The sequence below is a fragment of the Conger conger genome, chromosome 7 (assembly GCF_963514075.1).
Source record: "Conger conger chromosome 7, fConCon1.1, whole genome shotgun sequence".
NCBI lineage: Eukaryota > Metazoa > Chordata > Actinopteri > Anguilliformes > Congridae > Conger > Conger conger.
This window is the reverse complement of record NC_083766.1, coordinates 7,828,386-7,847,040: the sequence shown is the minus strand read 5'-3', so window position 1 is coordinate 7,847,040 and position 18,655 is coordinate 7,828,386. Positions and strand designations below refer to the sequence as shown.

Sequence of the window (18,655 nt, the reverse complement as noted above, 5' to 3'; positions counted from 1 at the left end):
CCATGTCATGCCCTCCTGACCCCTGACCCCAACCCTGAGCTCTGTTCTGCAGTTCCTGTGGATTGATTGATTTATTCATTTTTAAAGTATTCAAATTACAATAAATGTATGTGGCTTAATGCATGTACATCCAGCAGTGCAAATGGCATACAACTCTGAAAAAAGCAACCACGCTCAGTTGTTATTTTTCACACATATGTAAACACGTATATAAATGTGTTGCAATATGTGGCAAAATGCTAAAATAATGGAATTTACTGTATTGGGAAATCTGCCAACTCTTGCCACACCAGTGTGTTTACTGCATTACATGCATCAGAAACATTAGTTGCACTGTAGCTAAGTTGCATTTCTTTTTTTTAATTGGTACATATATTAACTTATCCATCTGTTTTTCTATATATAAATAAAATGCCTGCATAAGAAGCAATTGATATATACAGTGCAGTCCATAAGTATTTGATATTTTTAAAATAATTTTGGCCTCTGTAATTTGTGGGCATTTACAGACCTATGCCTTGTAGGAATTACAGCCCTTTCTTTACATAGTCCCTCTGCACGGTTTGTGTATTCAAAAAGTCAATGGGGTAGATCTAAACTCTGGGGTAGATCTACTAGGAAAAAACAGAATACTGTGCAACAGCTGTGGATGCGATCTGCAGTGCACTATAGTATTTGCTAACGGCTAATTCACTAGCGCAGTGATACATATCAAGTGACCACTCAGCAAGTTGAGGCTGTACTTGTTCTCAGTTATCTGAACACAATTTTTATTTTGTAACTGAATGTATTAGTCGATGTCAACTTTCCGCAAATGCACCAATTCTTTTTCTTTTTTTTTGAAGTTGATCCCCTATGGGTTTAACAACATTAACTGGAACCTTCTTTTACAAGGGATCTATTTAAATTATGCTACAGAAATGATCGTGGCTGAAAATGGTTTCATGACCAGCAAATGAATGGACCTCTTCTGTATTCCTAGAATTAGATCGTTTCACGAGTCATTTTTATCGCCGTTAGCTGGTTATTGGAGCCGTGTCTTAATATTTGTCCGTTCAAAGAAATATGTAACACATTTTTTTTAATCAGAAAGCAATGTCATAAAGCAATACTTGTATTGCTCAGCGCACATGTCAGCAGTGACTTCCTCCGTGAGCTGTGGTCGTCACTGACAACACTGCATGACACACTGCGCTGCTGTGCCACCAAGTTTCACATCGTCTAAATATTCTGTTTTTATTGCGCGTGGTAATTTGCAGTCATTTTCGTTATTCCCGACGTGGCCCGTTAAAAGAATGTGCTCTGGCACTGAAGCGCGTGTAGGTAATCGAGATTGGCATGACCCAGACCCGGCACACTCCGTGTCCTTTTATCCCTGGTTGTGCTGTTGAGTGCTGCCCATCCACTGCGGGGGCCTTCTCAACTGTACGTTTTTCTGGCGCTTGCGATGATGTAATGTTTCCGCGGAAACGCCGCAGCCCTATTTTGGGATGTTCTTGCCGAGCGGCCTGCGCGTCAGGCGGGTTACTTTTAAACGTACGCTGACCAGTGTCACATTTTATCAGCGTTTTGTCAGTTGATCACTTCTCTGTGGCGCGTGGAAAAGTCAGACTGCGTGTTGGGCTGTTTCTTCTGTCTTCGTTCGGGAGGAAGTTGGGTTTTTCCACATTTTGCTTGCAGACACAGTTCTTGTTCTCTTTTTATCCTGTCAGCCCAGAAAGAGAAGGGCTTTTTTTTGTTTCTCACCGCTCGTTGAGGAAGAGAACTTGTTGGTTTCCCTGCAGTGAACAGGGCTTGCATCATGAGTTGCATCCTCATTATAGACCTTTTATTATAGGCATTTTTTTCCAGTGTATTTGTCGTCTTTAAAAAAAATAAATAAAAAAAAATCTTTTACCGGATATAGAAACCTGATAACCTTTCGCTGCAACTTTCACATTGTATTCTTCTGTCAATCGCGTGATACTGTAGTGGCTGATACTGTATAATGTGTTAACATGTATTTTTAGTGGGGTTTTTTTTTCTGTTATAATGGCACTTTTATGTGCTATTGACGGTCCTTTATTGAAATGAATCACAGAAGCCGTGGTTGCAGTTCTTCCAAACACCTCACGGAAATAGCCTTCACCCTTTTCGCTGTGGCCAACGTATTTCACACCCACACGAACTGCGCCCCCGCTGAACCATGTTCTGCTCCATTTCTGGCAGGGGTTTTGAACCCTGTGGCGTGCAGACAAAAAGCCTCATTAGTATACTCAAATTTGCTTGAGCCCTCTCTCCTGAAGGAATATGTTTGGCTGAAGAGTATCTGTGGCTCTTTGGGGGTTGTGTATTAGGGTGTCCCATCTTTCCAATTTGGATGGCAGTAGAGAATAACACATCCTAGTATTCGGCCAGGAGGTATATGTTTGTGAGGTGTGATGCATATGGAGAATGAGCACAGACCCAGCTTTGAACAGCCTCACTGTAGCCTGCGTGCCAGAGAAGGGTCCACTTCACAGAATAGTATATTTTAGCACAAAATGTAATGTATTCTGATTGTTTTTGGATGCCTAGTACATTCAGCCAAAGGCACACATGCGTGTGACAGAGCTCTTACCCCGTGGTGGTGGTTGTGTGTGTGATGGCGGGCCTGTGCGTCTCTCTCTGCAGCCGTGGTCGTCTCTGCTGCGGAACTGGAACAGTCTGGCGGTCACACACCCCGGGTACATGGCCTTCCTCACCTACGACGAGGTGAAGGCTCGCCTGCACAAATTCATCCACAAGCCTGGCAGGTGGGGAACACACCGGTGCATCCGTGCTAACAGGCTCGCTAACGCACTCATACTATTCACATTGACACATACATACAAACACGCTCGCTAACGCACGCATACTATACACATTGACACATACATACAAACACGCTCGCTAACGCACGCATACTATTCACATTGACACATACATGCAAACACGCTCGCTAACGCACGCATACTATACACATTGACACATACATACAAACACGCTCGCTAACGCACGCATACTATACACATTGACACATACATACAAACACGCTCGCTAACGCACGCATACTATACACATTGACACATACATACAAACACGCTCGCTAACGCACGCATACTATACACATTGACACATGCATACAAACACGCTCGCTAACGCACGCATACTATTCACATTGACACATACATACAAACACGCTCGCTAACGCATGCATACAATACACATTGACACATACATACAAACACGCTCGCTAACGCACGCATACTATTCACATTGACACATACATACAAACACGCTCGCTAACGCACGCATACTATACACATTGACACATACATACAAACACGCTCGCTAACGCACGCATACTATACACATTGACACATGCATGCAAACACGCTCGCTAACGCACGCATACTATTCACATTGACACATGCATACAAACATGCTCGCTAACGCACGCATACTATTCACATTGACACATGCATACAAACACGCTCGCTAACGCACGCAGACGATACACTCACACACTCACTCACACACTCACTCACACACTCACACTCACTCACACACTCACTCACACACTCACACTCACTCACACACTCACACACTCTCACACTCACACTCACTCTCCCCCCTCTCTCCCTCTCCCTCTCACACTTACACTCACTCACTCACACACTCACACTCACTCACACACTCACTCACTCTCCCTCTCCCTCTCTCCTCTCACACTCACTCTCACTCTCCCCCTCTCTCCCTCTCCCTCTCACTCACACACTCACTCTCACACTCACACTCACTCTCCCCCCCCTCTCCCTCTCACTCACACACTACTCACACACTCACTCACACACTCACTCTCACACTCACACTCACTCTCCCCCCCCCTCTCCCTCTCACTCACACACTCACTCACACACTCACTCACACACTCACTCTCACACTCACACTCACTCTCCCCCCCTCTCCCTCTCCCTCTCGCACTGGCACTCACACTCCCCCTCTCTCCCTCTCCTCTCACACTCTCACTCACTCTCCCCCTCTCTCTCTCCCTCTCCCTCTCACACTCTCACTCACTCCCCCCCCTCTCCCTCTCCCTCTCCCTCTCGCACTGGCACTCGCACTCCCCCTCTCTCCCCCCCCTCTCCCTCTCTCTCCCTCCCTCCCTCCCTCTCCACAGCTACATCTTCAGGCTGAGCTGCACGCGGCTGGGCCAGTGGGCCATCGGCTACGTCACCGCCGACGGGAACATCCTGCAGACCATCCCCCACAACAAGCCGCTCTTCCAGGCGCTAATGCGACGGCTTCCGGAGGGATTGTGAGTCTCCTAAACCCTTCTCCGCACGCCACCAGCACTGCCCTGCTTCCCCTTGGGTCCAGTATGTCATCGTTTTGGATTCGAACGCTTTCCTACACATCAGCGAGCTGAAAAAGCATCAGAAGAGACGCACGCACAGCTGCATAATGGCACTTGACAGGCATGTCCGTGGAGAATAGCCTATGGACACACCGCAAGTAGTACCTCTCAACTGTCTGTAGCTTTCCGGGCTACACTTCTTTAATTGCCGAGTGGCCAGCATCCACTTCTTGTTCTAATGAACGGCTTCGTATGAACGAAACATCCAACTCTCCTGATCGATTATAACCTTGATTTTAGAGCATTACAACCAGTGTACAAGTTTCATTTCACATAATGTACTCTCACAACTCTGCATGTCCGTCCGCAGTTCGCTTGAGCAGCGGAAGACGCCGGTCTTGTTGTGTGACGTGAGGTGAAAGCACTCGACTGACTCTGTGTAGGTTAGAATCAGTGCTCCGCTTCTTTCCTGCAGCTACCTGTTCCCTGACGGCCGGACCCAGAACCCGGACCTCACCGGCCTGTGCGAGCCTTCCCCACAGGACCACATCAAGGTCACGCAGGTGAGCGTTTACCTGCGCTCTGTCCCGAGCGATCTCTGTGAGCGTTTACCTGGGCGATGGATCTCTGCCCGGGGGTTTACCTGGGCGATGGATCTCTGCGGGGGTTTACCGCTCCTCTTCCTCTGTCTGTCCCCAGGAGCAATACGAGCTGTACTGTGAGATGGGCTCCACGTTCCAGCTGTGTAAGATCTGCGCCGAGAACGACAAGGACGTGAAGATCGAACCCTGCGGCCACCTGATGTGCACTTCCTGCCTCACTGCCTGGCAGGTGTGTGTGTGCCTGTGTGCCTGTGTGCCTGTGTGCCTGTGTGCCTGTGTGTGTGTGAGTCACGTGTGCGGCAGACCTTTAAATGTTAACACCGATGAGTGTTCAGTGAATGCTGTGCATAACTGACAAAAGCATCAACACAAAAACACTCATTGTTTCTCTGTCTCCGTCCCTCCCAGGAGTCTGAGGGTCAGGGCTGCCCGTTCTGTCGCTGTGAGATAAAGGGCACTGAGCCCATAGTGGTGGACCCCTTCAACCCCAAGGACAACGGCGCAGGCTTCTCCGCGATCAGCCTGGCCTCGTACGGGTCAGAGGGCGCCCTGTCGCCCTGCTACGACGAGGACGAGGACGACCGGCTGGAGGACCCCCACCTGATGATGAGCAAGCTGGCCTGTGCCAAGGTCAGAGCCCCCTCTCTGCCCCTCTCTGCCCCTCTCTGCCCCTCTCTGCCCCTCTCTGCCCCTCTCTGCCCCTCTCTGCCCCCACTCTGCCCCTCTCTGCCCCTCTCTGCCCCTCTCTGCCCCTCTCCACCCCTTCGCCGCCTCTCTCCATCCCTCTCCATCCCTCTCCCTCTCTCTCCATCTCTCTCCATCTCTCTCCATCTCTCTCCACCTCTCTATCCGTCTCCCTCTCTCCACCTCTCTCCACCTCTCCATCCGTCTCCCCCTCTCTCCATCCCTCTCCACCTCTCCTCCACCCCTTCTCCACCTCTCCATCCCTCTCGATCCCTTTCCACCTCTCCCCCTCTCTGCATCCCTCTCCATCCCTCTCCATCCCTCTCTATCCCTCTCTATCCCTCTCTATCCCTCTCCATCCCTCTCTATCCCTCTCCACCTCTCTCCCCCTCTCTCCATGCCTCTCCACCTCTCTCCACCTCTCTCCACCTCCCCCTCTCTCCTCCCCTCCACCCCCCCCTCCTGTGGTTCCTTCCGGCTCTGGTCTGGAGGATGACTCCACCTCCCCGCTCCCGGCCTTAAAGGGCCAGCGGGTTTGATGTCTGGGTCCCGCTCTGGGCTCCGATGCTCAGCTTTTATCTGGCTGCCCAGGAGCGGCTAAAGCTGCCTTCATCTATAACTCATGACGGAGGGGAGCTTTGATCTCCTCCCAGCCAGCGAGCGTTGGGAGTCCAACCTCGGCGTTCCACTTCCCTGAAGTGCGAGGCGTGAACGTTTCATATTTCATATGAAATATTAATGCGGAAACTTTGGGGCTTCCGTGAAATGCGACGGTTCCGGACTTCATCGAGCGGACCGCGCGCGGTTGAGGTCTGACCCCCCGGTGCGGTGTTTTTGGCAGGTCGAGCGGCCCCCCTCGCCCGTCTCCACGGCGCCCCAGGCCTCCCTGCCCCCCGTGCCCCCCCGCCTCGACCTGCTGCAGCAGAGACCGCCTAACTCCTCCGGGGCCTCCAGCCCAGGGACCACCTCCAAGGCAAGGCCTCCCAGCGCCTCGTACCGTGGGCAGGGCCCTGTTACTCACTCTATGTGCAGTACACACTGTGTTACACGTGGGCAGGGCCCTGTCAGTCACTCTACGTACAGTACACACTGTTACACGTGTGCAGGCAAACGTCAAAACTGCGCATTGTTCTGGGTCATGGGGATGTGTGAGTGTGTGAGTGTGTGAGTGTGTGAGTGTGTGAGTGTGTGAGTGTGTGAGTGTGTGAGTGTGTGAGTCTGCATTAATGTCCCCTTGTCCTTCTCACAGGCCTCCTCGCTCCACAAAGACAAGCCCCTCCCCCTCCCCCCTGGCTTATGGGACCTCCCGCCCCCCCCTCCCCCGGACCGGCCCCCTCCGGTGGGTCCCGAGGGCCGCATCCCCAGGCGGCCCCTCCCCAGGGACCCGCCCCGAGACAAACTGCCCCCCGGTGCCCCTGAACCGCTGCGGGGCCGACTGGAACGCCCGGCCCGTGCCCCGTGCCCCGGGGGACCCCCGCGCCTCCCGGGAGCTGTCCAACCGCCACTCCCTCCCCCTGGCGCCCCCGCCCGCCCCGGAGAGGCGCGCCGACTCTCTGAGGCCCAGCAGCTCCCTGGGGCTGGAGCACCAGCTGGTGAGAGGGTCGCGGCCCATCGCAACACACCGCACTGCTCAGGGCCGCCCGTAGCGTAGTGGTTAAGGTAAATGACCGGGGCACGCAAGGGCGGTGGTTCTAATCCCGGTGTAGCCGCGATGAGATCCGCACAGCCGTTGGGCCCTTGAGCGAGGCCCTTAACCCCGCATTGCTCCAGGGGAGGATTGTCTCCTCCTGCTTAGTCTAATCAACTTTACGTCAGTCTGGATAAGAGCGTCTGCCATATGCCATTAATGTAATGTAAGGCCCAGTTATAGTCCAGCGAGAGTGAAAGCGCAACTTTCAGGAATGTTCTGTTGTCACCCTGGCGTAGTCTGTGGTCGCTGTCCTTAGCAACAAAAGTGTACGCGCTCCAGTCGTCCAGAGTATAAACCAAATGGATTGCGATATTTATTGCATGTCGTTGGTCGCAGTGGCGTTCTGTTGCTGGACTATAAACCGGCCTTTTAGCCCCGTCCACACCAAGAACTATAACTATAGCTACAGTACAACGACAGCAGTGTGCTCATCCAGACTGATGAACGATACCGTTCTGTAAATCGTCTCCCAGCTACATCATCTGCCATTTTGAACGTGATGCCCTGTAAAATTCGGCTGGATTCCGCTATCCACGTGAGTTGGAACTATTTTTCAAACTACATATCTGTAGTTGTTGTTATAGTACAGGTCGTTACCACTAACTAACACACAGCCTGCCCTTCTGTTAATGGGAGACAGACAGTCAGCGAAAGCTGTTAAATGATAACACTCGCAGTTCCACGTTTCATGTACTCTGTAACCCATTCAGGCTGCCCTTTTGGGTTCTGCGTTCCGTACTTTTGTTGTGTTATTGTTTTGATCCTGCTGGGTACAGTTGACCTCGCTCAGGGATGTCAGCAGGTGAAAGGTGGTGACGATTCTAGGGGGCCCACGGCTTGGAAGGGCCCACAAAAAAATCTAGTTGGATGCAGGGCCGAGAGCAGTGTTCTTTCAAGTGGCCCAGAATTCCTAGCTGTGTGTCACAGAATGAGGTGACCTCAAGTGAACGGGAATCGAACCCGTGCCCTTTTTTTGGTGTAGCCCGGTTGAGCTGAATTGGGTCTTTTTCCACCCCCAGAGTTTTGGCAGCAATGGCTCGGAGTACGACATCCCCAAAGTGAAGCCCTCAAACTCGGCCAACGCCATCTACGCCATGGCAACCAGGTACTTGTGTGTGAGGCTGCTGCACTGCCAGTGTGGAATGAGTTTGCGCCGCTCTGCGTGAGGGCCTGTGTGTGTTCATGAACGTTGCGTGCGTGCGTGCGTGTGCGAGACCCCTCTGTTCATGAGCCCCTCTGTAACACACACTCTGTTCATGACCCCTCTGTAACACACACTCCTCTGTAACACACACTCCTCTGTAACACACTCCTCTGTAACACACACTCCTCTGTAACACTCCTCTGTAACACACTCTGTTCATAAGCCCCTCTGTAACACACTCCCCTCTGTAACACACTCCCCTCTGTAACACACTCCTCTGTAACACACTCCTCTGTAACACACTCCTCTGTAACACACTCCTCTGTAACACACTCTGTTCATAAGCCCCTCTGTAACACACTCCCCTCTGTAACACACTCCTCTTTAACACACACTCCTCTGTAACACACACTCCTCTGTAACACACTCCCCTCTGTAACACACTCCTCTGTAACACACTCTCCTCTGTAACACACACTCCTCTAACACACACTCCTCTGTAACACACACTCCTCTGTAACACACTCCTCTAACACACACTCCTCTGTAACACACACTCCTCTGTAACACACTCATCTGTAACACACACTCCTCTGTAACACACACTCCTCTGTAACACACTCCTCTGTAACACACACTCCTCTGTAACACACTCCTCTATAACACACACTCCTCTGTAACACACTCCTCTGTAACACACACTCCTCTGTAACACACACTCATGTTAGCAGGCCGTTCCCGACCCTGACTCCGCTGATGGGCGAGGAGGCGGAGACTGAGGAGGACACGGACTACATGAGCCCCTCGTCCCGGCCTATCGGCACGGGCCCCGCCCCGCCCAGCTCACGGTGAGTCCCGCCCCCTGGCCCGGGCGGTCCCCGACACCTGAAGCTGAAAACCGAAATGCACCGTTTCCTCAATTCAGTGATTTCCCCGAAAGAGCCGTTTCACTCGTACATACGTCATATGGTGGAAGTTAGTGCTGCTCTCAGCTTGTCTTTAAAGCTGCAGGCCTTCGCAGCTCTTCTCCTGGCTGAGCGGCCTCATGAGCTGTTACTGATGATGTCTCTGTCAACTGACATTAAGCCCCTTCAGTATCTGTCATTCACAGGTTTGACTGACTGACTCTCTCTGCCTATCCTTCTCTCTCCTTGTTTCACTCTCTCTGTCCTTCTCATCCCCCCTCTTCTCCCTCTCTCTCCCTCTCTCTCTCCCCCTCTCCCCCTCTCCCTCTCTTCCTCTCTTCCTCCCTCCTCCCCTCTCTCTCTCTTCCTCTCTCTCTCTCTTTCTCTCTCTCCAACCCTCTCTCTCTCTCCCTCTCTCTCTCTCTCTCTCTCTCTCTCTCTCTCTCCCCACTCTCCCTCTCTCTCTCTCCCCCTCTCTTTCCCTCCCTCAGGGTGCTGTTGAATGACTTGGTTGCTGAGGCACCACAGATGTATGAAGCCATGTCCAACATCCAGGCTCATTCAGCGTCTGCTCAAGACTCAGGTCTGACTCCCTCTCCTTATTGCGTAATAATATTCAGCGTGACCTTTGACCTCAGACCAGCTACTGAAACGGTGCTGTGTCATTACACCATTACACATGATGTGCGCACACCAGTTCGTGTGTGTGTGTGTGTGTCTATATGTCTGTGTGTGTGTGCATGTTCAAGCCTCTCGTCCGTTTCCTCTCCTCAGATTACTCAGACCTCCCGCCCACCGCCAGCACCAACGGCCCCCGGGAGCCCCCCAGCGAGGAGGATGACGACAACGGCTACGACTTCCCCCGGCCCCCGCTGCCCGCAACGCTCACCCGCCGCACCATGTCCGACATCACCCCCAGCTCCTCCAACTTCAGCCGCTTCTCCATCGATGAGCCCATCTCAGCTGCCTGTACGTCCAGCCTCTGTCCCTCTGTCCCTCTTTCCCCCTGTCCCTCTGTCCCTCTGTCTGTCCCCCTGTCCCCCTGTCTGTCCCCCTGTCCCCCTGTCTGTCCCCCTGTCCCCCTGTCTGTCCCTCTGTCCCTCTGTCCCCCTGTCCCTCTGCCCCTCTGTCCCCCTGTCTGTCCCTCTGTCCCTCTGTCCCCCTGTCTGTCCCTCTGTCCCTCTGTCCCCCTGTCTGTCCCTCTGTCTGTCCCCCTGTCCCCCTGTCTCTGTCCCTCTGTCCCCCTGTCTGTCCCCCTGTCCCTCTGCCTCTGTCCCTCTGCCTCTTTCCCTCTGTCCCCCTGTCCCTCTGTCCGTCTGCCTCTGTCCCCCTGACTATAACCCTCCCATTGATTATAAGGTTAAGGTACAAGGTAAAAGGGAGAGAACCCTTGGTTTTCCTCTGATCTTTCGTCAAATAAATATTGATTAGGCAAAAGCTAGACAGTCAGACTCCCCATTTTCTGGTCCCATTTTCGTTTCTTAAGGAACAAATGCTCTGCTCTGGTTAGGAAATGTTTTTATTTGAATTGATTCTCCAGATAAATTTTCCTGTTAAATTACACATTTATTTTCGTGTCTACTGCGTATCTTGCAGCAGCAGATGTTTTGATACCTCAATGACGTAAACGCATTCTAGTCCCGCCCCCCAATTCTCAGAGATTCATTCAAATACATCTCCATACATCTGTGCACATTGATCCACTGGCACATGTTTAAATGGTAAATGGTTGGAATTTATATAGCGCCTTTATCCAAAACGCTGTACAATTGATGCTTCTCATTCACCCATTCATACACACACTCACACACCAACAGCGATTGGCTGCCATGCAAGGCGCCGACCAGCTCGTCAGGAGCATTTTGGGGGTAAGGTCAGCTGTTTGCTCATATCAAATTCATGGTTATCACCTCCAGTCATGTGACACCCTCGTCCCACTACTTTGGTGAGATGGGTTTTGTTTCAGATATTTTGCATCGTCTAGTTGGACAAACAATTTTGAATTAATTTCAATTTCAATTGTGGCCGTTAAACATGCGATTTGTAACTGTGTGACTGAAGTATGCTCCGGCTTTTAACTTCTGCTCTTCTATTAATTATCCTTACACCTCGGTCTCGTTCCCCATTTGATGTCTGTTGATTTTGTCTACTGTCTTACTGGGTTAACGCGTGTTTCACGTCAGGTCCCCCTTGCGAAAGACATTTTGATCTCAATGGGGTTTTTCTGGTAAAAGAATAAATAACATAACCCCTCCCGCCGAACAGGCCTGGTGTCTGCCCTGCCTCCACCGTCTGTTACAGAATTCTTAATATTATTTATTTTTGTGGCACGGTCACTTTGATGTCTGTTACTCTTTGTGGTTTCCTAGATGTGTCGCAGAACAAACAGAATAAAGTATTAAAAAAGCATGAAGTGAGGGGAAGAGACGCACAACACTCACACATACACACACACTACACCGCACACGCACACGCACACACACACACACACACACACACACACACACACACACACACACACACACACACACACACACACACACACACACACACACACTCACACACACACACACACTCACACACACACACACACTCACACTCACACTCACACTCACACTCACACTCTCACACGCACTCTCACTCTCACTCTCTCTCTCACTCTCTCTCTCACACACACACACACACACACACACACACACACACACACACACACACACACCCTCACACACACACACACACAGAGCAGCCCGAGAGACTCTCCCTGGAGCGTTTTGTTTTTCTCTAAAGCAGCTCTTCCTCTTTCTTTTGTGCCGGCAGGCTTCTCTGAGTCATCGGGCCCGGTCCCCGAGCGCCCCCCCCAAACCGCTGCCCCGCAGGATCAACTCGGAGCGGCGGCCCAGCCCCGTGCCCCCGGGGGCCACGCCCGGAGGCGGGGCCGGCCCCCAGGTCTCGGGTGAGATCGAGCATCTCATGAGCCAGGGCTACTCCTACCAGGACATCCAGAAGGCCCTGATGATCGCGCAGAACAACATGGAGATGGCCAAGAACATCCTGCGCGAGTTCGTCTCCGTCCCCTCCGCGGCACACATCCTCACATAGCGCCCTCCCCCTCCCGCCGATTGGCTGTCTCCTGCAACTCTCGCCGCCTCATTGGTTGGCCTGTACAAGAGTGTTCCTCCTCAGTGCTAACACACTGAGGGTTACAATCGCACATACACACGCATACACTCTCTCTCTTCCATCTCTCTCTCTCTCTCTCTCTCACACACACACACACACACACACACACACACACACAGGGGACAGTCAGGTAGCAGAAACGCATCGCCTGATTTGTGTAATATTGTCATGACATACCACCCCCGTCTGTAAGCCTAAAGCTTCTCATTCATGTCTATACACACATGCAGACACACACTCATAGTATGGTGCAAAGGTCTTAGGCACGTGTATAAAAAAAGAATCTGTAAAGCGAAGATGCTTTCAAAAGGAACGTTTCTAATTATCAAAAAACTAAATGTTTACACATTTAAAATATGCCCCTTTCTAATGACACAGATATAATGCCCAAAACAAAAAATTAAACATCTAAGACTTTACATTTAAAAAGATGGAGGGTGCCTAAGGCTTTTGCGCAGTACTGCAGATGCACACGGCATGAATGTCCCCCTATAGCACCTGCTCTAATGCTGCGGTGGTGACACACTCGTGTGGTTCAGTATTGTGACCGGGCCCCGTTCTGCCCTCAGCAGGGGTCTGTCCGTGGCGAGGGACATTTTGGATAGGGCAGGTCCCCCAGCAGGCTCTGTGATTGGCTGTTTCAGGTCACCTGTGCTCTGTTCTACCGGAGCTAATCCCTGTCTCCGGCCTGGCCTTTGGTCCGGGTTTCTCTTCCCGCTGATTCAGGCGATACTTTTCCGCCGTGCCCTGTGGAGCTGTGTCTTTGAAGCTTTTTGTAGGACGCTCGGGGCCGTTTAAATTCACTGCTGTCGTTGATTTTTTTCTACTATGGAAGTTCTGCAGAATTTGGCTGTTAAGAGTATGGAACGACTGTACAATCCTGGGATGCCATCGTTGACTTCACTTTATCGGATTTTAAGGAAGGACAAATTATGGTAGTAGACATTCAGATTCAGATAAAACTTGCCCATATTCTGAAACCGTACGAGTCGCTAATCGTGTGTTTGTTGCGTGGTAAGGGAGCGTGTGTGTTTTAATGTGTACTGGCACCTTCCCTTGAGGTGGGCGCAGGGGAAACCGCGGCCGTCTCTGATTGGCTCGTGGTCTTATCCCTCATCCTTTCCTGAGGAATATGTACTTTTAAAGAAAAATGCTGTGTGGTGGCTTTTTAATTCAGTATTTCGGAGCTGTGGTTTTCTCCTCCGTGTTGGGCGGCGGGCGGAGAGGCTACTAATATCAGATGACGTGAAAATGGCAGAACTAATATATTAACAGACCCCTACCTGGACCGTACTGCAGCCGTACCTGCTGTTCGAAAACGGCACGGCTGTGCGAGACGTCTCGAGGCGTGTTCCGTGTACATCCTGTCGTTTAGCTTTAACCCTTTACTAATGTTAGTTTTATTATTATTTTTGCTCTGTTGTTATTAATAAATCAGAAGTGCTTTACTGCTGCTACTATGGTTAGTGCTAAACAAATAAGCCTTAAATGTACATTTGTGAATAGACTGGTGTAATTATTGCTCTTTTTAAAGTGACAGTATCTCTTTATTTTTTCTTATTTTATTTTATTTTTTCCAAAGCATACTTGAAGAAATGTTAAGAGCATGTGAATCTATTTTGCGCCCTTACTTGTGTATTTATGTGTACTGGGGAGTGTTGCATTGGACAGACCTGGAGGTATCAACTTCTACCACAGCAAGCAAAAAAAATAGATTAGTAAATAAAGAAGGAACTTGTTTGGGGTCGATAAAGATTAAAATAAATACTGATTTTGGTCATTAGGTAGAAGGCAGGGCAGGTGTAGGCACTACCTCATTATATTCATTGACTGGTTTTAGGGAGAAGCACTGATGTTTCCCACATGAAACAGGCTGTTGTTACAGTTACCATGAAATGCCTTAGGATGACCATATTCCTTTAAGCCTGGTCTCCAACCCTGTCTCAAGGTCCCGTCCTGTTCCTCTTTATCAGTTTTAAGTTGGAACGTAATCAGTTTCGGTCTGAGGAAAGAGCGCAGCCGGAGTGCTTTTTAAGGTCATGTTTGGAAATGGTCTCATGGTGAATGGAAAGTGTCCTTTAGTAATACCAAACTGGTCGAGAACCAGCGCCTTCCTACGAAGACAAACGTAGCACATCCACTTACTTTTACATACAGTATGGATATTTTGAATGTGTCAGTAATTAGCACGTTTCAAAGTATACAGTAAAAGGCACTTTCAAATATATAGTTTGTCTGCATGCATGCATACATTGGCGAGTATTTGAATGTGGTAAAGTGATGTTTTTCCTCTGTATTATATTCCCTCCGTAAGGGAGCTAAGTGTTAGGAACAGCACCTCATTGGAAGTCAGCAACACTCTTGCGTATGCATTACTTCAGCTGTCAATCATTTTTCTTTTTTTGTTTCCGATGGTGTGCTTTTGATTATTTTCAGAAATCAAGCGCACTAAATTCATGAAAGCATCTGCTGGGTTCTCTCTCTCGGCAGGGGAACAGAATGCCAATTAAAGTATCTATTTATGAAAGCATTGCTTTCAGTTTTTTTTGTTAAGATTCATTCAAAAGCGGTGGGCATCGTTACCCCCATCAGGACAACATTTTTTTTCATATTCTTATTAACAGGAAAGCATGTTTTTCTTCCATTTCCTGTTTTCTTTATTATTGGCTAATTTCAGACGCTGACGGATGTTTCTATTCCTCTGAAGTCATCATTTCCTCCCCACAACCCCTTCGATTGAATCTCAGGCCGTTTTTATTCAGTGGAAATGTTTGATCTGTGTGTATTTATAGTGTAGGTGTGTGAGACCGGTCCAAGCCCGCTCTCAATGCTGTGCTCAGCTTTGAGGCTTTCACATTTTACCGAATCGTTTCATATTTTACCGAATCGTTTCATATTTTACTGAATCGTTTCGTAAGTTCTTGCCATCTGTCCCTTTCTTTCTCACCTTTTGTGTATTTCAGGTGAAATTTAAGTGGATTTTTTTTTGACTGCATGTGACTGGGGGGGGGGGGAGCATCTTAGAAATGAGTTGCCGTCATTACTCCTCTTCACCGTGCTAATTATTGTAGATAAAAATTTCCAGTTTTGTGTGTGCGTGCGTGCGTTTGTTTGTGTGTGTGTGTGTGTGGGTGTTTGTGCGCTCAGTATATCAAAATGTGCAAAGATACTGTCACTTTAAAACCAAGTGTGTGAACGTACTGATAAGTGAAATGATGAAATGGAAATGTTCAGTTTATTTTGCCTTTCCTGTTAATGTCAGATTTTTATTTTTTACCAAGGTTTGTGTTTTCTTATCTGAATAATACTGTGAGCAGTGCCATAATTTTGTTTAAAGATATTTAAGTGCATGCTTCCTGAAGCATAGGAGAATGCTTTTTGCTTCTACAGAAAGTGAGTGATAATTGCCTAATGCTCTAAATCTTCTCGCATCTTAAAACATTGCATACTTACCAGCTGCGCTCTTGTCTTGTGAGTACAGTATATGCCTTATGTGTCCCCTTCTGTGGGGGAACTAAGATGGTGGTGTGCAGTTTCACCCACACGTCATGTGCTTTAGCTCCAGAGTATGATATAGTAAGCTACTTTATAGCCTGACTTGTGGCCCCGTCTGCTAAGGCAAGCATATTATCGGTTCATAGAGAATCAAATAACGTGCACCCAAAATGGAAATGCTTGTCATGTCTGTCTGGTTACCGACTAACTTATGATGGAGGAAGAAATTCTCTATTGCCCCCCAATATATACACATACATTCATACATACTGCGGTGACTGCCGTGACCACAAGAGGGAGCTATTTCCAAATGTTGGTAGGCGATTGGCAACAGCAAGTGCTATAATTCATATCAGACCAGTTCAATTAAAATTAAAATTAAAATTGCAGTTGGCAAATCTGAATTTTACAGTTAAATACTGTTGATTTCTGTTTTGTTTTTTACAGCCGGTAGTTAAACCGGAGGCAATGCGGTCACTCGGTATGAATGTGCATACGCATACTTGTGTTCAGAATGTAGCATGTTTGCATATTGACCTGAATGACGAATTTAAGGAAGTTGGTTTTTCTGTCTGTCACAATTCTTCCCTTTTGTTTCAAATATGGAGGAACTAAGTAGCAAAAAGGAACACTTCCTCAAATGTAATATTCTAAGTTAAGGCGACATTTCAAGGGAACGGATATCCATTTTAAATTGGTTTTGGAAATGTATGATTATAACATGATGACAAAAATAATTTAATTAATTGAAAGGAACAGGTGTCGGTGCCAAGCACTGCAACAGAGCTCTCTCTTCCTGTCATTCCCAGCCTAATGAAAGTGCATTTAAAATTTAATTTAAATGTAATGTTTAATTCTAAGTTGTATCTTTCATAATCTTATCTGAATTTTCCTCCATTTTTCTATATGGCTGAAACCAAGCAAGACTAATTAGCAGGACTGAATCTGTATTAATATACAAGTAATGTATACCCTGTAGCTATTGTATCCGTGTCATTTTGTAACCAGATGACGGTTCCAGTAGCTGGTTGTATACAGGTCGGATCTTCCTGATACCGTTTCTGGCAGTCGTGGGAAGGCATAGCTCGCTATGGGCCTGCACACAGCGTACTGTAGCAAGCCGGTATCGCCTGATTTATAAGCACTCCTGTGGTCTCTGGTCTCCTTACACCATTTCAGGAGGGTGCGGTTGGGAGAATTCCCATTGCTTTGCCTCAGTTTTTTTGTAAAAAAAAAAAAAAAAAAACAACTTGAATTTACTTACGATGGCCAATGTCAATTAGTGCCATGATTTCCTTTTATTTATTTGAAGAAAAAAAGTTATTTTCTCGGATTTAGTTTGCGGAGCACGCGACGCCACACCCACCCCACCCCCTCTTCTCGGTATAGACCTAGAGAGGCGTGGCCGTGTAGGCGTGATTAGGAAGGGTGTCACCTGAGGTGTGTCCCAATACTCGGAAAAAATGCGTCCACCTTTCCTTCTCCACCAAAACTTCCAGATAGGAGATGGAGACAAGTGGATACATTTTTTTCTAGTATTGCTACGCACCCCTGGTCAGGTACAGCCGCTACTCAACTCCACGTCCTGTGGGCCGCAGCGTCCACCACCTGATTTCACAAATTATTTAACCTTCTTCGTTTAGATAATACGGTAATTAATGACAACGGGTGATGGAGCGCACGGTTGAAGCAAATTCTTGCAGGCACTGCGGCCCGCAGGACACGGAGTTGAGTAGTGCTGGGTTAGGATGTGAAGTTTCCCCAGGTACAGACTAGATCAGACCCTTGTCTGTTCATACCTGTATATATTTTTTTGTTTTGTTTTCATTTTGTGTGTTGTAGATTTCGGTGTGAAGCAAATGCGACGAAGTTGACCGGCAGCTTTATGTAGAGATGTATGGATTGGAAGCTGTGTATGTAACTAAAATGGTATCAGTTCATACAGTTGTAGCCAAACCGACTGCAGGGACAACTTTGACTCAAGGAAAGGATTGGAGCTTTTTTTAATGTAGGAGATGTTTTGCAGTTATTACAATTATTACGATAATAATTACTGTGCTTAAAGTGAAATTAATATCAGTTCTTATATCAGTGTTATAATCTTTGGGTATGTATCCTACAGTGTCCTTGAATATTAAATAAAATGTGTGGATTGTTAAAAATATGTGGATACCTAACTTTTTTTAATCTTACTGCTGCCTGTACAAAGCAGAAAGCGAACTGAAATATGAAGTATATAAAACCATTTCCCTTTTCATAAAGAGTAGCACAATTTATTTTTCTTACATATTTTTCATTATATTCATGTCTAGAAATAACTAATGTTATTTATTAATTTTTTTATGCTGTACTCCAATCCGAGATGCTTATTGTTGGTTTTGTTTCTGGAATTTGCATCTGCCATTAAATAATTTTTGAATACGTGTTTTGGTTCTTTTATTATTCACAGATAGGCTTTTTTGAATTTACTTAAATTATATATTTTTGTTTGTTTGTTTTTGTTTGTTTGTTTGTTTGGAGTGGCACTGTATCCAAATGTCCGCCAGGGGGCGTTCAAATAACGGGTTGATTTTCATTTTACTTGCCTTCTATTATCCG

At 48.1% G+C, this 18,655-nt stretch overlaps 1 protein-coding gene across 1 annotated transcript in view; it reads left to right on the top strand.

The window, feature by feature from the left end:
- LOC133132691 (E3 ubiquitin-protein ligase CBL-like) overlaps window positions 1–18,478 on the top strand; it is a 44,422-nt gene extending 25,944 nt beyond the window's left edge. The window contains 14 exon segments of the mRNA XM_061248326.1: window positions 2,653–2,774; window positions 4,181–4,318; window positions 4,833–4,920; window positions 5,057–5,188; window positions 5,368–5,589; window positions 6,485–6,616; window positions 6,893–7,060; window positions 7,062–7,235; window positions 8,353–8,438; window positions 9,206–9,325; window positions 9,874–9,965; window positions 10,157–10,355; window positions 12,150–12,155; window positions 12,211–18,478. Coding sequence (XP_061104310.1) covers window positions 2,653–2,774; window positions 4,181–4,318; window positions 4,833–4,920; window positions 5,057–5,188; window positions 5,368–5,589; window positions 6,485–6,616; window positions 6,893–7,060; window positions 7,062–7,235; window positions 8,353–8,438; window positions 9,206–9,325; window positions 9,874–9,965; window positions 10,157–10,355; window positions 12,150–12,155; window positions 12,211–12,481 — 1,950 coding nt within the window. The 3' untranslated portion in view covers window positions 12,482–18,478.
- Window positions 18,479–18,655: the final 177 nt, after the last annotated feature.